The 21,354-nt window shown below is 35.8% G+C and overlaps 1 protein-coding gene across 1 annotated transcript in view; it reads left to right on the top strand.

Annotated features, from left to right (window-relative positions):
• The window catches only part of LOC139714075 (muscle calcium channel subunit alpha-1-like), a gene marked incomplete at its 5' end in the record, with an annotated part of 79,867 nt that overhangs the window by 39,257 nt on the left and 19,256 nt on the right, over positions 1-21,354 (top strand). The window contains 10 exons of the mRNA XM_071625801.1: positions 472-673; positions 2,185-2,343; positions 3,425-3,535; positions 4,394-4,477; positions 16,722-16,844; positions 18,387-18,452; positions 19,155-19,246; positions 19,717-19,858; positions 20,262-20,389; positions 21,186-21,282. Coding sequence (XP_071481902.1) covers positions 472-673; positions 2,185-2,343; positions 3,425-3,535; positions 4,394-4,477; positions 16,722-16,844; positions 18,387-18,452; positions 19,155-19,246; positions 19,717-19,858; positions 20,262-20,389; positions 21,186-21,282 — 1,204 coding nt within the window. The remainder of the gene's footprint in view (positions 1-471; positions 674-2,184; positions 2,344-3,424; positions 3,536-4,393; positions 4,478-16,721; positions 16,845-18,386; positions 18,453-19,154; positions 19,247-19,716; positions 19,859-20,261; positions 20,390-21,185; positions 21,283-21,354) is intronic.

The following is a 21,354-nucleotide window of genomic DNA, read 5'->3' as shown; positions in this document are numbered from 1 at the left end:
TTTAATGTTTCCAGGTTATAGCATGCCTGGTCAGTGACGGGGAATTAAGCTGCACATTACTTGAATACGAGACCGTTCTGAAGCAAATAATTTTCACACAACGATAGATATATAATGTACTCTTAAATGAATCCCACAAGAATTGGAACAATCATCCCCCAGCATTCCCACTGATTCCCACTGATCAGTTACTAGCCTTCCCCTTTAAACCTCCAGTGAAAGAGTATAATAGGTAAATGATCAGTCAAGCTTTTTCATACAAATCAAATCGCAGCTTTATTTGCGGAATTTGATGTAACTGGTCGATTTATGATAGACTGATACATCTCTTCATAATTATTACTTATTACTTATAGTTACAATATTTAAAGTTTTGTACAGTTCACACAAATCTGACTTTAAAACCAAGTATAGAGTGGGATTGATACGGCTAATATGTTATACATGACTACATATCTTCTTTTTTTTCAGACTGCTGTATGTTGCCATCGACTCCACCGTCGACGACCAGGGCCCTATCCACAACAATCGCATGGCAGTGGCTGTTTTCTTCTTTGCCTACATCATCGTCATCGCCTTCTTCATGGTGAACATCTTTGTGGGTTTTGTCATCGTCACCTTCCAGAGTGAGGGAGAGCAGGAATACAAGAACTGTGAGCTGGACAAAAATCAGGTCAGTAGTCAGTACATAGAGATGCATGCAAGAAAGGGTCAAATGTTAAAGGTCATATGCAAATGAAAGCAAAAATGCATATTCCAAAATAATAAGGGAGACAAGAGCTAGATGCTTTGGTTGATGAGGTTGTAGACATTGAATATTGTTAACTGTCATGTTATTAACCCTAACTAGGCCGGGGGGGGGGGGGGGGGGGGGGGGGGGGCCTCCGAGGCCCCCCCCTCGACGCTCCGTGCGATGTATCGCAATCGCAAAAAGCTATTGCCGTGACGTTTCATGACTTTTTTTTTTCGAGTCTCCCGCATCTTTTGACACTAAATTTGCGACGCCCGGGCGCGCGGTTTCGAAGTTACACATAAATATGTACATGCATGTCAGACCAAAAATTGCTCAAAAACGTAAATTCATGTACAATTTCAATGCAAACTGTGCTTACAGGCAAATTTCATAAAAGCATGATTATTTTGGTGTTTTATTGATTAAAATCAATGAATAACGTATTTTCTTGTTTGGAGCGATGTTGTGGACAAATTTCATCGAAAAAACAATGAAAAACATAAAGTCGAAAAAACAAAGAAATACATAAGAAATTCAAAAAACAATAAAATACTTTAGAATTTTTTCTGATATCACAATTTTTTTTACAACATTTGCTAAGGACACTAAAAAGAATATTTACACAAAAAATGTGCCTGTTTTGAGCTTTATTTTGTGATTTATACCAAATAATCTGTTTTCATGCATCATTATGCATAAATTAGCATAATTTAGCATAAATGATAATTTTTTGAAAAATTAACTTCATGGTATTTTAGATTACATCATAGGCAATGTGTGTGCCAATTTTCGTCGCGATCACGCGGTCGACGGCCGAGATCTGGAGGGGGGGCCTGGGAGGCCCCCCCCCGGCTCTATCAACTACCTAAATAGCCCGGCCTAGTTAGGGTTAAGATACATGTAGTTCTTGAAAAAAGGGAAAGGAGAAGAATGAGCTAGAATTCAGTCATGATCAGGACATGAAACAATCTGATAGAGTTTGATAAAGAGGAGTCGATGCAGGAAGTTGTGAAAAGGTCAAAGTGAGAAGGCGAGACGACAAGAACTTGTAGTGGAATGAGATCACCAGGTCAGCTAGTTTAGCGCACCAGAGCTGTACTACATCGTATGGTGCTGCTGTGTTAATTGTGGTGGTTTGCCAAAGTAAAACCCGCTTTAGATGTTTTTCAACCGACAGAGATTTCTCATGCATACTCAGTGTATACAGTAAACAAGCAGTGCAGCATAATCAAACTGTGAGTGTGTCTTTTAGCTACTGTATTCAGATATATTCATATGTTTACAGGTACTGCAAGTTGTATTTATGTAATCAGCATCACATATCAAAAGTAATGAAGCAATTGACCTCCATAGTATGCCTATGAATACATGATTTTGATATCACCCCCTCACCCTCCCCCCCCCCACTCTTTCCTCCTCCTCTACAATGTGCATCCCCTCCGATCCTGCAGAGAAATTGTCTGGAGTTTGCGCTGAAGGCCAAACCCCAGCGGAAGTACATCCCAAAGAACTCCAAGCAGCACCTGGTGTGGAAGCTGGTTACGTCTCGGGGCTTTGAGTACTTCATCTTTGTGCTGATCATGGTGAACACTATCATTCTGGCAATGAAAGTAAGCCTTTTGGTGAAGTGATGGGTTTTCATACTCATCTATGTGTCGTGTCCTGTCTGTTTGTCTGTCTGTATGTATAAATGTATGTGTGTATAAGTGTATGTTTATAGGCATATATGTATATACATGTGTGTCTGTGTGTGTTTATATGTACAGATACTTGTATGCGCAGATCATGTATATGTGTGTGTATACGTATGTGTACATAGGTATGTGTGTGTATATTTATGTGTATATGTATAAATCTATGTCTCTTTTATGTACATATATTTGTAATACTGTATACGCCATATATTTCGCGAGTCTAAATTTTCACAAATCGGGAATTCCCGACGATTTCGCGAGTGGTTAAATTCGCGATCATGGAGTCCTGTACTGAACGGAGTAATGTACACGTGTACGTAACATTCACATCGGGATCAGAGTCAATATTTTTGTGTGTCTTTAATTTCGCGAAAAGCACCCAACTTGCGAAATTCGTGAAAATAAAAACCTCACGAAATATTCGGCGTATCCAGTATCAACTTTGTCTGTCAAAATTATATACACTGTATGAATTAGAGACAAGAGGAATGTCGTTTTCTTTTGATTTATGCTACTTCCATCATTTGTATTAGATAGGCCTACTCAGTCTGTCATAGTCATCATGGTCAACGCTAACATTCAAGTGGTAAAATCAGAATTAATGCCACCAAAAAAAAAAAATGGACTGAATCTTGTAAGTTGATCCCCCTGTTTCTCTTGTTGCAGCATGTTGTGTGCAGTCAGGAAAGAGAGGAAATAATCAAAACTGCTCCACCATGAATAAGGTGCATCAAAATGCCTAAAATTTGATGTTTATCCTTTTGCAATTCTGGCTGGTACAGTTGTAGACGTACACTGTCAGATTCATAATCATGTCTCTATTTTGATGTCAATTAGCTGATTTACCTGGAATATACTTCTCAATGCTGGAGATGAGCTCAAATTTGGTACTATTGCATGCTGGAGGAACTTTGCCATGTGTTAGTCTGTGACAGCGACCACGTTTTGAAGTCAAAGGGTATACATTGTATGTATTTTTGCTTGTTCTTGTGCACAGTACCGGGATCAACCAAAGCCATATGAGAAAGTCTTGGATTACATGAACATCATCTTCACTGCGGTCTTTACCGTAGAGTTCCTGCTCAAGATCGTTGCCTTCAAACCCAAGGTTGGTAGACTTTGCACTGAATTATGATTGCAATAAGTTTGACAGCATGTCGTGACTTTATTCTCTGTTAACCTACGTGAGCCCAGAAAAAGGAAACATTTTCTTTTTCATTTTTCATTTCATTCATTTTCATTTCCAACAAAAGAACAATTAGGTGAAAACATTTACATATGGTTAAGCAAAATCAGTACAACATAGTAATAAAGGAAAGTACTTTGAATGAAAATACAATTATATACTGTGACATTCATGATTGTATGATTGTATGACTGTACCAAAGCAGAATTGTTGGAGATAGATGAGACTGCTGAAAAACAGGTATGGTCAGTCTCCACATAACTAATTACTGAATTTAAAAAAAAGAAAAAGAAAAAGAAAAAATAAGCCTGGGCATTGATGCCCCCTTCTCAGCCTTCACTGGCCATTTGTCTTTTCTTTATTTTTTTAGCCAGTGTTGTGACAAAAAGTTGATAGTTGTGGCCAAAAGTGTCAATGATGGAGACAAAAATGGATGGAAGTTTGTTAATGTTATGGGAGAGTTTGCAAATTAAATGCTGATTATGCTGAGGTGTCTTACTTGTGTTCTTATTTGCAATCATCAGTGAATTAAACTGATTGTATAGTGTTCTTGTATAAATACTTCAAAACTTCAACTCATATTAAACTTCAAATATAAATCTAAATATCTTGAAAGGAATTCACGGTATGCGGTTTGTTTTCATGCTGTTATGACTATTCTATTCTTGCTAGTCTCTGTAGTGGAAGATATTTTGTATTGAATATGGGACGGAATGACATAATTTTCAAGCCTTTATCTAGCTAATTTGTTTGCTTTCTGTTTTCTATTTTCGTGATCAGAACTATTTCCGGGACTCTTGGAACGTGTTTGACTTCATCATTGTGCTGGGCAGTATCATCGATATTGTGGCCGATGAGGTCAACGTGAGTCTCGCTTTTACAAGTGTTTTTTTTTTATTCTCTTTCCCAATATTTGTTATTTCTCAAACTTTTTATTCTTATATGTATGCATTTTCTAGGCTCAAGTAGTTCTAAAAGGTTGAAATCAACCAGATATGAAAAGGGGCAAAACTTTTATAGATGGCCAGAACATTTAAACATTTTCTGGGAGGAATATACTTTGAAGAGGTTGAAGTGTGCCTTAAGAAGAAGGGGAAAATTTAAAAACCATTTGACACAGAGAAAAGACTTCTTGTCATTACGTCACTGAAAAATGAATTAGTGTTAGATAAAATGAAAAGTGTGATTCCATATTTACTGGGTATCTGATCACCAGATCTTAATCAGAAATATTTCAGGAATTTTGATGAAAAAATTCTCAAGCATTATTAACCATTATGTATATCTTTCATGCCCTTCTTGATATATTTTTAAGCACATCTTACCTTTTGTTCCTACAAGGATATTGAGCCTGTAGATACAAGTGACACTTGATCAACTACAAGTATGTCTACACTGTTCCTAGGAGTACTGCCATAGATTAAGTTATCATTGACATCTCAGAAGAGAACATACTTGTACCTACACATTGAAGTTTTGGCCACAGTGAAAACATTTATTTGATCAAGTTTAGAATTTTATGTTTCATGGGTCAAGTTCCTACGGGAAATCCAAGAAATACGATAAAACAACTCCATCCCCCTTTAGAAAAAAAAAAAGGGGTAGAAAATAAATTTTCAGTATTCATTTTACCAGAATCACATATTGTACACGGCACAGTACTTTGTTAATTAGAAAGGAGCCATCACAAGAACTTCAGTTATTATCAAGAAACGGTAAACACCCTTAAATTTTTGTGGACAGAGTAGGCTGTTCTAATGAGCATTGGAATCTGAATGGAAAAAAACCCCAAAGAAATCTGAACTACATTGACTACTTTAAGTGTCTCATTTTAGTCCAAATTCAATTGGAAAAAATGAATGAATCAGCTTGCCGTCTTCTTTCCCTTACTTTGCAGTGAGAACTGCTTACCCTGAACATGGCAATGTCTTGAAGATTAGAAACATTGACAACTCAGGATGTCCGGAATGTGAAATTCCTACAGTGTACAGCATTTGTTAGTCTGCAGGAGGCCTAGGAAAAAAGATACACGCCCCCTCTCAGAGAATCAGTTATACAAGCTCTTGATGACCAGAAATGTAGAATATTGTAGAAACCAAGGGTTACTTGGCTGTTAGTGCATAGAAATATCTTCAGATATCAAGTATTCAATGTAGTTTGATCTTAGATAAAATAGAAGAAAGTTAGGAACAAAAAGTGATTAAAGGAATTAGTTTGAATTGGGTCTATCAGCAAAATTGAAATGATATTCATGGATTGGGTAGTATTTGAAATGATGATAATACCATACACAGTTAATCTCTTTCAATTTTATTCCTTCCTGAGATGCATTTGTACCTTTTCTTCAGGATCTGTATGGAAGATGATTACAATCATTACTGAATATTTGGACATGTTTTGTAATGTTAGATGTTTTACCTGGTCTACACTACCATCATATAACTCACACCAATAATGTGTCCCTTTTTGATACTTCCGGTGGTAGTAAGTGTAAATTGTGTTGGTACAGGGATCTTCTATCAACTGACCAAACTACCAGGGACTTGTCGATTTGTTTCTAATCACTCATTACATGCCCATTTACTAATTATATGACAGTTCTCCACATCCTCCCATGTTTATCAGAAAATTCCCCCTCCTCCCCCCCCCCCCAAAAAAAAAAAGATATGTACTTTAAGGTTAAAAGTTTTGTATATGTTTGATACCAAAATTCACATATATACTTTAGTCAGTCAAGATCTTCATGAGATTACATGTGACCTTGCATCGCAAAACAGCAAAGTGTCATCAGATAAGATTGTGTAAATTGAATCAAAGTTTTTGCTTCAGGATAAGGCACTGAAATTTAAGCCAAAAAGATTAGTGGCCGTGGTCGTACAACCTACTGTCTCATCTCTTAGCGCTTTTGTACAGACGATGGAGGCAAGACTTGGTGCAAACAAAAAGAAGAATATTCAGGCTTATTCTCCTTGCATGTCCTGTCTCATACTTTTATCTGAGCACAATATGTGTGGATATGAATTAAGACATGCATATGTGCCATTTCAGTAGATCATGTGAATTGTAGTTTTGTTGACTTCTGAGCAGTTGTGGCAGTTCTGACACCAAATCTTTCATAGCCTGTGATTTGATAGGGCGATGAACAAAGTTCATTGTCAGATTTCCAAATTAAGATTTGAAATCTATAGAATTCCTTCTAAATTACTTAATTAAGGACCTTGATCACTGTGGTTCCAGATTTTAGAAATGACAGTAGAAAGAATGGAGGGTTTTGTGTATGGGTATAATCTTTCATGAATCACTTTTTGTCAGCAACACAAGGGAATTTCTAGCAGCACAGGTTAGAGATAGTGTTCAAGGCATATCAGCCACCCATATGCACATATAGGTATAGGCTACTTATATCACACATGGTTTTGGCTTGAGGTTGACATTTTCAGGCCTACTCGAAAATCATCCCGTGGGACTGTTTGTGTGTTTTATGATGCAGGGTCACATGTGAAGTCAAGAGTCCGTGAAAGCTCAAAGGGTTGTTATAGCTTTTGCTAAAAAAAATAGATGTATGGCTTAGGCAAGAATCCCTAACTGGCATGTAATTCATAAGATATCTGATTACCATTGTAAAGCCATTGTTTCAATATTCCCCATGTAAATTAACATTGTACAAGATTTGTACTTAACCTGTTTGGGATGAACTGATTTTGCTGCAACAGGTGTCTCCCATACACACCTGCCCAAGTATACACTGGGCTTGTTTTTAATGGGGTATAGGCTTCGTGCAAAGCATAAAACATGACAAAATCATTCATGATAAGGAGTTATGAAAAGGGATAGGGTGCAGAGTATGGTGGGTAATGTGAAAATTGGTGGTAATTAACCTAACACCTGGTTAAAATGTATCATTAGAAATGTATCATTAATGTGAGCAATACTTTTAATACTAAGAATAACATGGATTCTTTTTTTAATTTGGTTGGATTGCTGTACTAACATAACCAATCCTGCTTGTTTTTCTTTTGTTTGTTATTTGTTTATTCCTTCCACCCCCTCCCCTTCCAAAACACCCACATCCAAATTGACCACCCCGTACTCGTTTTTGTTCTCCCCCCTGGCATTTGAACCTGCTATTCAAACCAAATCAAATAATCTACAAAAAATACAGAGGGTTGGTGCAACATCTATTTTGTTCTCATTTTCCTTCCTTTCAAATAAACATGGCTTTCTATCCATCTTGTATTTCTGTTGAAAAAACAGTTTTGCATGCATTTGGTTGGAAATCTGTTGGCTTATTCTGTAAAATTTACATGTGGGGCATTCAGATTCGTGCATTCTCCTTCTTATTTCATATCAGTGTGTAAAAAAAAAGAAAAAAAAAAGAATCATATTCTGGTTTAATCCTCATCATATAACCTTATTTTGTCCGTTAACATATGTATTAAAAAAAAAAAAGAGAGAGAAATTAACATTGGTGATATTGGGATCTAATGTTGCCCTGTAAAAAGAGTTATCCAAGTAAATATGTATGGTTATTGCTTATTCTTTCATATGACAACATTCGTTTTTTGCATTGAAACTGTTCTTATTTTATTTTTGCGCACAATTATATGTAGTCATTCAGTGTATTGTCAGCACTGCATTCTGTGGTGTGTAGTTCCAGCTGTGAAACCATTTGTTGTAGAAGTGTCATTAATTTTATCACTTAACGTGGAAGTCCTACAAAAACATAGTAATAATCACCTTTCTGGACTTTCTTGCATAAGAATATATGCTACTTGCTTGCACATTTTATACATCAGGATATTAATGTCAGCTAATAACCCTTTTTAATGCTGAATAATTTTAACCAATATTACACAGAAGGTTTCAACAGATATTCTAAGTAGGCACATTGCTACATAAGATTTACACCGTAATATCACCAAAGTGTATCATTTTGTTTTGCCTGATAAGAAGATATACAGAATCCAATTGCTCCTGGTAAAATAATCACTGATGGTTTTGTTGATAAATATTTGTCCCCTTAAAAGAATGCCTTTAAAAGTTTTGCTCACAAGTAAATCCATGCAATGTTTTTCAAATTTATCTCCTTTCAAAGTAATGAAAGTCAATAGTGCATGCTTGAATATGGAGTTAATCCCACAGATAATATTGTATTCTTTCCTTGTCAATTTATAATAAGTATTGCATTTTTTATTCTTTACCAAAAAATTAGTTCTGTATTTCTGAAGTCATATTGTGAATTTCATTTTGCTGCTTATGAGAACAGATTGTTTATCATACAACATTCCCTGATCCCATGACTGGTATAGATAGGTGGAAGTTATTTTTGATATGTTGGTACTTTGAGGCATTTAATTGGGTATTGAAATGATTCAAGTGAATTTATCATCTTAAAGAAGGATCAATGCATAAGATAGTCTTTGTTGTAATTGATTTGAAGTATTTCTTAAAACTGAGGTTGAGAGAAATTCTATTCCAGTAATATGTTCAGTCAAACAAGTGAAACATCCAAAGGAACACCCTTGAAAATAAATTTAAGCCTGTACTCCTAAAGTGAAATGATTTCATCTTTTAAAATGGTAATTTTTTTCTTAGATGATGCATGCATCTTGTAAATGTTTGTGCATCGTGAGCATCCATGCTTTTATTACATTCTTTATACCCCCCTTTTGTTTCTTGCTAAATTCTCATCTTTGCGATTAACTTTAAGGCCACCCATCTATTTATTTATATGGCTGTTCTGTAAGTAGTATAGTGTGATAACCCTTGACCTTTTGCATTTTTTTTAATCTTTAATAGTCTCATTTTGTTTGTTTGTTTGGTTTTTTTAAGAGCAGATGGGCATTTTCACCATTTTGAGGGCCTCTCTATGTGTTCTCTCCTACCCTACTACTCTGAACCTTGCAGTGATCTTTGCTCCTTTTTTTTTCTTGGCTAGTATTTTGTTGATACTTCTGTATTAAAGCTAAGGAGCGTAGGACATTCTCACCAGATAGATCTCATAATATCAGTGCCATACTATCATCTGACAAACCTTCTTTCTTTATGCCAGTAATTTTGGTTCCAATTCAGGACTTAAATGTTAGACAAATCAGTAAAATGAAAAACAAAATACCTCAGTGCCCCGTGTTACTTAGACAGTTATTTTGATTATTATTCAAACAGATGCATTTCAAATAATTCACATTGCTGACTTGTTTGCACTTCCCCCTTGCAGGGTTTTACACAGAGAGTTAATGCTGTTGTGATTTGTTAGTTCATTTTTAGATTGAAATAATACTGTGATTCTTCTGGAAGATATGAAATTTACTCAGGAAGAATTGTCTTTTTTTTTTTAATTCTAATGGTGTTCACTGTAATTTGACTGTACGGTGTAAACCATTAGAGAATGAATGTGTGGACTTGCGTGTCTTAGTCATATATGTGGAATCGTGATCCGTAAACAGTGGGTGTTTGGGTATTATTAGCAAAACTTTGGTAATGAGGTGTCTCAGTGTTCCTACTAATTGATAATCATGTTTTGATCAAAATTAATTGTGTCAATCTCATACATCAGTGCTTGTCTCAAGAGTGGTTTGGCATATAATCCACTGTCTGAACCCTAAAGAAAGTCTTTTTACTTTTTTTTGTTGTCAGTTATGATTTCTAGGGGTGAATGTTAGTATCTAATAGTGCTGGCTGATGTGAAGCTGTATAGTGCCAAAGTAGGACCCGAGGAAAACTAAGCATTTTATCTGATAGCCTTTTAATTTGTCAACTGTTTCAGCTCTGTCATACTGTCACGCCAAACTCTACATTTCTCTTTCTCCGATTTTTATTTACCTCAAGTTATTTCTACTGCCTCTATAAATGTATCGCATTTTGTTCTTGTTGAACAGTTTGTTTGTTCTTTTAAAGTGACATTAAGTATGATTTAGTTTCTGCACTTAATTTCCTTTTAACTTAAGATGTTGTTTAGTTTCTGCACATAATTTGCAATTCTTTTAAGGCTAAGCTGACACATTGTAGAGTAGACATGCACAAATTGCCATGTCACCAGTGAATGAGCGTTACAAAGATTGCGATGATATGATTTTTTTTTTTTTTGGTGACGTTTTCTTTTAACTGTACACATTTTTTTTGTGACCTCTAGCCGCACATTCTTTTTGTGTGTGTGTTCTCACAGCTGTCATTTCTTCACTTGAATGCCGCTGAGGTTGGCAGAGATTTCAAAACTATCTCTGTTTCGATTCCACGGAAACTCTTCTGAAGTGTGCACATCCACTATGGTGGAGATAAATCTCAAACACAACGGAAGGATTTCCGTATTAAAAGATCGCTGACATATTGGGCAAGATGATTTGTCCACAATCTAATGTTTATCTGATGGTTGATGGGCAACTACATGCTAGATCCTAAGATTGCAATCTGTTCATTGAATTTGATATTTTGTCATTGTTTTTGTTTTGGTCAGAAAAATTTGCTTTTCATTTATTTTCTTTATTTCATAGAAATTGCCAAAAAGGCCTGATTTTCTTTTTCTTGCGCAGACATTATAAAATTGAACCCAGAGGAAAAAGAAAATGTGGAGTTTGGCTCAGGTTTAACCAGCAGTAGGGAATAACACCAGTACTTGCATATTCAGAAACTAATATTACCAAATTTCTGCCAGCTGAATTGTCACCGTATCACTTTGTCTTTGTTCGTCCTTGTCTGTTTGTCTGTGTGTCTATATGTTGTTCACCATATGTGTATAACACATCAACTTTGTCATAAAAGTCATTTTATTTTGATTTAATGGAATTCTTGATATCAATTATGCATTATCTAAATGCTAACAAGTGAAAGCGTACCTGCTATAGTTCAATCATGTGATGGATTTTTGTGCTTTTTTACAGACAATTTATCTTGAAATTGAGAATGTTTACTACCCATCCATGGTATTCTATATTTTTGTCCAATATAAACTTTATCAACTTGGAAAAGACATATGGGGCATATCAAACATTTCCCCTTCCACATTCTTAAAAAAAGATGATATGTAATTATGTGCATGAAAATGAAATAACTCTATTTACCCTGAATGATATTACTGTCAAAAGTTGTTTTTTTCCCCCCATTTTCCCCTCCTGATGTAGATGAAATAGAAAGTTGCTGACATTAATGATGATTAGATATCTTTTCTGAGGAAGTTGGCTGTAGCAACACAAATTTTCTTGATCTCAGGTGTCAGGAGACTTAAAAGAAAAGAAAATATATAATACAAATTTAGGAGGCTTGCATGTGTTGTTTGAAATATTTAAACATCTCTGTCTTGCTCCTCTTAATCTCACTGCAAATATAGAAAGATGCCACACATGCAATACCTACAAAAGACTAAAAATGCCCGTGATTGCACATGCATGTAGAGATATGGCCCTTGAGATTATAGTCTGAAATTTCACGATATAACTAGTCAATGTCGTCACCGTCTACACCTGTCGTATTCTTGTCGTGATGTCTGGTTCCGTTGTTGGTATTTGTGAGACAAGTTTCTTTATTGGTATTATCAAGAAGTCTTGACATACTAGACAAGTGAATTCTCTATTTCTCCTTTTTTTCACCCTACTTTTTTTTTCTGTTCGATGGCTACATTTGGTTGTTGGGGGCGAATGCTCGACAGGTTATGCAATCGGTAAATCAAACGACAATTTCCGCGATCATCTTCTTCTTCCAAGTATCTACTCATACCTATCCGTGCACTCTGTACTCTGAAAATGTTTAGCCTGTCCTCCTCACTAGTACGTCATCGCGACTTCTTAGCTGCACTTTCCTTCTCCAATATTTTTCACTCTCTCAGTAGCATCAAATGCACCTGAAGCTGGTACCGATAATTTTTTTTTTCTTCTGTCCTCTCTAGCCGAAATTAGCAGCATTATCACTTCCAACATATCCATTATCTTTCGACCTGTACAACTCTTGGTAGTCACACCAGTATGCCTGTTTGGAATGGTTTCATGAGGGACTGCTATCAATGCTAACTGTCTCTTTGACTGACAAAGACACTCCCCAACCCTCATGTTGAAACAGACAAACAAACTCACACATATACACACACACACACACACACACACACACACACACACACATACACACATATGTTCACCCTCTCACGCATACATTTTTATACCCAGGTGTATTTGCTTGTAGAATGTTCCGTAAAAGAGCATAGGTATATCTCTGCACAGTTTTTTTAATATGGCACAACGTTCTTGATTAGGTCATTTTTTTATTTTTTATTTTTTGGAGGATGTTGGTGTCATGGTAGCAAACATTTTCAGTCAAATTGGCCTAGATTTGTTTCTTTGACTTTTGCAAACCTTGTTGAACAAAATCTGTGAAGCACTGCACATAGAGATACAGAACAATTTCTTGTAAATGTGTGCACTTATGTGGCAATGAGTGAATACACCATCACCATTGGCAAAGATTTGTTTTGACTGCCTCCAAATAGGATGATCCTTTCCCTTTAAAAATTGGAGAAATACCAAGTTTAGTGATTTTTTGCATCAATGCAATCCAAAGAATAAGTTTATTATTTGAATTGACAAAGGAAAAGCTGTAGTTGCTACTTTTTTGGTGGTGAATGTAAAGCATATAATATAGTACTGCTACTCACATACAGAAGTTTGTATTGAGTTTGCATTTGTCAAATATCCTTCTTAATATTCTAAATATCATTCCCCCTCTCCACTCAGTTAACTGCAGGAATTACAGGTCATACTTATTGTGCATGTAGGGGGATTGTTTTCCTCCTTTAATCTTTGTTTGTAATGTGAGTGACCTGATTTATTACTTGCATAATAACTTTGGTTAATCTAATTGGGGCTTTGCTGGATGACATTTCTTTTGATCTTTTTCTTTTAAAGCTTAGATCTCTCTTGATTTTTGCATCAGCAGCAAGCCTGTGATATTATATTGCTACTTTTCTCAGCACTGGTACATCTTGGCTAACACATTTTCTTTTTGTCTATAATTGCTCTATGCAAGCAACACATGGTTAATGCTGAAATGTGGCTTTAAGTTCACACATTATGATCACTCAATGCATTGGGAATTCCTGGCTTGAGTTTTCTTAACACTAACAAAGTTATGTTAAGTCCATAAATACCCTTTGTGTACATAATCCATGTGCATTCAAGCCTTGTTCCTAGGATATCACATTCTATTATTTCCTAATACTCAGTAAAAGGGGGAATGTACATATGTACTCCCCCCCCCCCCCCCAAGAAAAAAGGCAAGTAAGAAATTGGATTTTACAATTTTGCAAATCCGCAACAAGTTGCTTAAGACCAAGACTTAGGCAGGGATGTTTTGAAAGACTCTCTGTTAACGGGAGAGAGAGAGAGAGAGGGAGAGAGAGAGAGAAAGAGTAATATTTTCATTCCCTAGTCGCATGTAAAGGAATGCTATTCACACACACACACACACACACACACACACACACACACACACACACACACACACACACACACACACACACACACACACACTCTGTCTGCCTAATTGGGTGATGTTCGTTATTCCGAAGGTTCATTATTCCGAAACACACAAATTTCCTATACCTACATGATCATTGATCTGAAAATGAAATAGGGTTTCTTAATCCGATCATTGCGACCTTATTCCAAAGGTTCATTTTTCCAATGGTTCCTTAATCCAAAAATGAAATTATTTTCTTTATTCGAAACGTTTGTCAGTCCAAAAATGAAATAAAGTTTGTAATATGGGAGATTTGTTAATCCAAAAATGAAAGTAAGTTTGTTATTCTGAAGGTTTGTTAATCTGAAAATAAAAAGAGGGATGCGAACATAACTAGCCTTCAAAATTACCAACCTTATTTTGTTTTCAGATTAACAGAACTTTGGATATACAGATCTTATTTCATTTCAGATTAATGAACCTTCAGAATAACAGATCTTATTTCATCTGCTAATTAAAGAACCCTATTTCATTTTTAATTAATGAATCTTTGGAATAATGAACCTTCGAAATAATGAACGTAACAAATTACTGTAAAAGTGGAAATTTGTATGGTATTGAAATTTTTGCACATTTTGCACAACCAGAAGCTTATGCGAAATAAAGCATGCCAATATTTTTGCATGCCTTATGTTCCAGTAATCAATGTCCTCATTCCGTGGAATTAAAAACACACAAAAATTCATCTTTATACCAAACAGAGCCGAAATATTACTCACACAAAACTATCCACTTTTACAGTATTAACCTAGCTGCCTAATCACACTCACATGGCAATTAAAGACTATGACTAATAAGGGTGAGAGAGGAATATTATAGGACACAGACAGTATAGCGTAGATGACACCGATATATCATGAAGACATACAGCATGTCCACCCACCAGTCACCTGGGTGCACCTCGACGTTAAAGCCCCACCCTCCCCACTGCAAAATGGAGATATGAGATTGCCCACACGAGACTCCTGACTACTTCAGAATTTTGCACCATGCCACACTTTTTTTTTTCTTTATCCACCTCCCAAAAGAGAAATACCAATCTGCTGTTTGGAATCTATTTAGACTTTTGCATTCAAACTAGGAAATTTGACGTGGTCTCATTCTCACTCCCAAGATATGATCTACCCTGTAGTTCTTGCCCTTCTAGTTTCATACGAGATAGATCTGCACCAGCATCACTGGTTGTGGGTTAACCCAACATGGAAAGCAATGCTATAGCCACCAGTGCTACTTGTATAGGGTGAGCAAAAATAGTGTTTGTGCATGAAATTTGAGACCTCACAAATTAGTAGAGTGCACTTGCATCTGTCAAATATTGCAAATACAGTAAGTATATCATCATTTCATACTTATATAAAGAGAAAATGAAGCATAGAGCAGTTTTATTTTTCTGTTGGTCACTCTTCTGGGTTAAATAGTTGTCATGACTCACTGAATTTTTGTTATTCATTATTATCATTACAATTATTTTCTTTTTGCAAAGCACATAAATGAAAACCAGATCTAAGTGTTTTTTTTTTTAAAGATATCTTGCCTTCTAGGTATAACAGTATTAATATCTTGTATATTTTAGCATGATATCAGAATTTTAATGAAAGTGTGAGTTTGTTTTTCATTCTATCCATTTCTTTGGCACGGAATATGACCTTTTACATATACTTTAACGGACTGTTATAACCAACTCCTTCTTAACAGCCCTTAAAAGTTTTGTCAAGTATGTCAAAAATAATTGTTGTTGCAGTTGATGGTGGGAGTAAAATTGCCAGGAATGTGATGAACTATAAAAGTGGCAAAATCCAGAGAATTCATTACCAAGTAAGATGGACAGAGAATGAGCAAATAAAATAGAAAAAATGTCATGTAGTTTTGGCTTATGAAGTTAATGATTGTACTATTCAGATTTCCCATTTTCCCTATTGGTTTTTGCTTTGTTGAATTACATAATAAATTAATTTCTGTCATTTCTTTGTTTACAAGAGCAAAAATATTGATAAGGGGAAAAAATTAAACAACAAACAAAATTAATTGTTCTTAAATAGTAAGACAATGACAGGGAAAATATTCTACATCTAACAAAACACTCTTAAAAGGGTGTACTTTCAAGCATTGTTAATTCAGTAAGTTAATATCTGTGTAGACATCTTTGGATTTCTTTCAGTTTTCATGCGGCCAGCAGGGTTTTGATGCGCAGTCATGTTGTAAGACACAAAAAGATCACTATTAAAGGCATCCAAGTTTTGATATGTTTTTTGTTTTTTTGTTTTTGTTTTTGTTTTTGTTTTTTTGGAGGGGGGGGGGTTTCCCCAAAGATGATAACAAAGGTGTTGAGGACATCAAAAGTGTTCTCCAAGGCTGTCAGCTATTATGCACATGCACTGCAAGCGAATGAACATAATGGTGAAACACATGTATGCGAGTAATGGTGTACATTTGGCATGCTTTACATATCTCTACAAAGGATTGCCGAGCAGCATACTATGAAACCTCTGAGTGTAATCGTATATTATTTTTCATCTAGTTTTTTTTTTTTGTGTGTGTATGGGCTTTACACTTTCTATGTGTCCCACGCTCACTGATGATATTTTGCGTGATTTTCTGCCCTCCGCAGCCGGGTAAGAAGCAGTTTAGCATCAACTTCTTCCGCTTGTTCCGTGTGATGAGATTGGTCAAACTTTTGAGCAGAGGGGAAGGAATCAGGACTCTGCTCTGGACATTTATCAAGTCTTTCCAGGTAAGGCAAATTTTTATTTTGTGTACATAGATGTTCAAGTAGGTAAATTGTATCTCATGTATATATGAACATTTTATTATTTGGTTAACAACATATATGCCCCTTATGTGTAAGCTTATATACATATAGTACATATATATATATATATATATATATATATATATATATATATATATATATATATATATATATATATATATATGACCCTGCATCTCAAAACAAACAAAAAGTCGCCAGACATGAATTTTTAGTTAAGACCATATTCTGAAAGAGCAGACTTTAAGCTTTAAAATGATGTATAACTCAAATCCAATGGACTCTCCTAACCTATCTAAATATTGGAAAGAAAGCAAAAACTCAGGAAAAGTGTGAACTGAGAAAAGAGGCTCTGAAGTACAGTGTATTCAAGCGCTTAATCTTTTCCAAACCATGCTGGCTGTGCGATGAATGGGACAAAAACAGGAAGTAAGCCACCAGAGTAACAACAATGAAGGAATTATCAAATTAAATTGAAATTAAGCATGCCTCATTAACACATTCTGTCCATAATTAATGCCAACTTTCAAAGCAGTAGCACTACCCCTTCAAAAGTTATTAGAGTTGAAAGTGAAGAGTGTGAACAAGGTTTCTCAGAAATGAAAAAGGGATTCTAAAGACACACCTAATCACACTATTCTACCAAAAATGTTCGAGATAAACTGCTAAAAAACACACTTTCCTGCCCGTTTTATTATACCAAATTTCAGCATAATGTAAAAGAAGACCCGCTCTTTCAGAAAATATGAAAAAGTCAAGTTCGGCTAGGTTGACCCATTTCACTTATTTTCAGTCCTCACGCAAAATCAGTGTGTGCGACTTTATGTTCGTTTTGAGGTGCACAGTCACATATATATATGCAATTTATATACTGTATGTATATATGCTCAGACATAAGGGGCATATACATTTTAACCAAATAATGAAATGATTTTGGTCTTTCCCGATATGAGCTTTGACATTTAGATGGGAGGCAGTTAAGATATTAAACTTTTGATATATAAACAAACCTCGATATTCATATTGTACGTATTTTCCACCAATATTACATTCAACTTTTTTTTTCTGGTTTTACAGTTTGCAAATTTTATCAGGATAGTGTAAAAGTGGAGCATGCATATGTACATGTATATATTCAGGCATAACGTCAGTCTTGATACATGCAGGAATAATACAGTAGACATAATGTTAGATCAATATTCTGAAGTCTGTGCATAACACAATACATTATGTGGATGACCAGAAGGATAAAATTATGGCTATGTAATAAGAGGACCACTTATTTTTGGAAACTGTTGATAAAACCTCAAGACTACATAGGAAACAAAATTCTTGCAAGGTTTTGATATCCGTTGATGTGAACACTTCAGTAAAGCTATGTGGCTGTCACACTTGAGGTTTGATTGAATTATAGATAAATAATTGCGAGAGACATGATTATGATATTCTGATTTGTTTGCATAATGTTGTGTATTTTTCAATCTCTCCTCTCTTCACCCCTTCCAGGCCCTGCCCTATGTTGCGTTATTGATCGTCATGTTGTTCTTTGTGTATGCTGTGATTGGAATGCAGGTGAGAACTTTGCCCTCTTCCAAGTGAGGATGTCCTCCTGTAATAAAGCCTTTAATTGCATGCTTTTAACCCACTGAGGACAGGCTGATTTAGCTACAATACGCCTGCCCGAGTATACTTGGGACTCGTCTTCAGTAGGTTCAGAGAGCAAAGACATTGACCAATCTGAAATGAAATTATTCTTTTATTGTTATACTATACCCTAGTTCCCCCCCCCCCCCATCTACCACTATTTTCAATGTGACAATGGCATTGCAGTCATTTTCCTATTGTCCCTTCAACCTTTAGACTGATGCTTTTGATGAAATTTATGAATGTGTAGCAGTTTATGAATATGACAGTAGTGGGAATGGCAATAACGAATAATGATACTGATAATTCATTCAAGACATTAGCAACAAAAGAGGATATGATAACATCATGACAAGTAATTCACCAGTGAAGTACAGTGATAGCTGCAATATGATTTAGGAAAAAATGCAAACAGCTCACAGTCCAGTCTAAGGTACTCACAAATTTAACCCGTTGAGGACGGACTGATTTTTTGCTACAACACGCATTTCCCCATAGACACCTGCCCGAGTATACTCGGGACTCGTCCTCAACGGGTTAAGATGCTCTTGGAGCTTTGGGTTAGATATATTGTAAGTCATCTGATAAAACCATTGGGTAATATTCTTTTTATTTATTCTTTCTCCACAGATGTTTGGTAGAATTGAGATTACAGAGGATGGTGCGATTAACAGGAATAATAACTTCCAGACGTTTTTTGCTGCTCTATTGGTGCTATTCAGGTGAGTCCAGCTTGTACTGATTACAGTAAACAGGAAAAATGTCATATTTGGTTTTAAATGTAGATCTCTGCCCTCTTTCTGAGTTTGGCAATAAACAGTCATATGGCAGAGAGGTATCCTCAAAGTTGCCTACACTTGACACTTTTTGACTATGGTGTAAAAATGAAAAAAAAAAAAATTCTATCAATTGTCCCGCAAGGTAATATGCAACTAATGACGAGATAAAACTGATTAATGTTTTTAACAAACTTGGAATGGGTTGCAACTCAGTACAACTCTTGCTGGTCCCCCTGAACAGGCAGATACTTTTATGCAACTGTGCCTAAATTAAGAAAGTGAGGAGGAAGACTTGGTATGACACCGATAGGATCAAATTCTATGTAAATAGTGAAAGAAGACTTATAAGATGCAAAACATGCATGTGTTTACATGTTTGTTGCTCCCCCCCCCCCCCCCCCCCCCCCCTGTAGATCAGCAACAGGCGAAGCGTGGCAACAGATCATGATGGCGTGTGCGGATTCGCCGGACTGCGAGTCGGAGGAGGTGGGGAAGTGTGGCAACAACTTTGCCTACTTCTACTTCATCACCTTTTACTCCATCTGTTCATTCCTTGTGAGTATTGCCAGAGACATAGGGGGCTTTTACACCAACAAAATAACTAGGTGTTTAAACGTACATGTTGTATCTCATGTCTATGAAGTGGTGTCTTTTGATATTGATTTGAATCTGAATTAAACAGTTTGTCATGTTTCTCAAATCATGCTAGACAAATTCATGTGGTGTGGAAGTGTTTGCCAATCAACTTTCTCTCACTTCCTGGTGTACATTCATAAACTACTAGAACACACTCTGAGTGGAGTCTACTTCAATATTTCTGTTCACTTCTGTTATAATGTGTACATACTCTTGTATATGAGCAATATTTGTGTGCCTTATACTTAGTGATATCCATTTCACAGTATTCCACATGATCGCAACTTGCAATATTTCCTGTATTTCTTTTGTTGTTTGCCAGATCATCAATTTATTTGTAGCTGTTATCATGGATAATTTTGACTACCTGACCAGGGACTGGTCAATTCTTGGGCCCCACCATCTAGACGAGTTTGTCAGACAGTGGTCAGAGTTTGACCCCGACGCAACGTAAGTCAGATTCATTCCTTAAGGTTCGAGTGTCCCACGTTACATATCTGTGTTTTTCAATCTCTTGTTCTCTCTTTATAGATTAAACTAGGAATCAACCTATGTCATCTCTCTCTTTTTATCAGTCCACCTATATCTATTTTTCTATCTATGTATGTATGTATGTATGTATCTATCTATCTATCTATCTATGTATCTATCTATCTATATGTCTGTCTATATATCTGTCTATCTATCTATCTATCTATCTGTCTGTCTATCTATCTATCTATCTATCTATCTGTCTGTCTATCTATCTATCTATCTATCTATCTATATGTCTGTCGATCTATCTATCTATCTGTCTGTCTGTCTATCTATCTATCTATCTATCTATCTGTCTGTCTATCTATTTATCTATCTATCTATCTATCTATCTATCTATCTATCTATCTATCTATCTATCTATCTATCTTTCTATATAAAGAATGCATGTACATACAAACATGTTTATATACCACTTTCTTCCTTGCAATGCGCCTATCTCAACATCTATCTTCTCTGCCCCTTCTTTTTCAGCTCCTAGAGAAGAGATCGAGTTAACAAGAGATATTTGTCGGTATAACATTCATGCAAGAAAAATGTTTATCTTTCAACGAAAGCTTGAGTCACTCCAAGAATATTTTCTCTTAGAAAACATTTCCATGATTTGTCTATATCTTTAGGTAAAATTTAAAAGAGGAATGATAGTGGATTGAAGCCGATTCTTTTGACAGAGTTTTCTTTCTTTGTTCATCCTTTCCATCTGACTTGACAGGGGTCGAATCAAGCATCTAGACGTAGTGACGTTACTCAGATCCATATCTCCGCCTCTAGGTTTTGGCAAACTCTGCCCCCATAGGATAGCATGTAAGGTGAGTGAAGTGTCCTCCGTGAAACTGGGTATATTCCCTACCCGGGAACAGTTTTCAGGAAGCTGTTGCTGT

This window comes from Diadema antillarum, unplaced genomic scaffold (assembly GCF_040938485.1).
Source record: "Diadema antillarum isolate AM-2024a unplaced genomic scaffold, OU_Dant_1.0 seq00002155_RagTag, whole genome shotgun sequence".
Taxonomy (NCBI): Eukaryota; Metazoa; Echinodermata; class Echinoidea; order Diadematoida; family Diadematidae; genus Diadema; species Diadema antillarum.
This window is presented reverse-complemented; position numbering and strand designations above follow the sequence as displayed.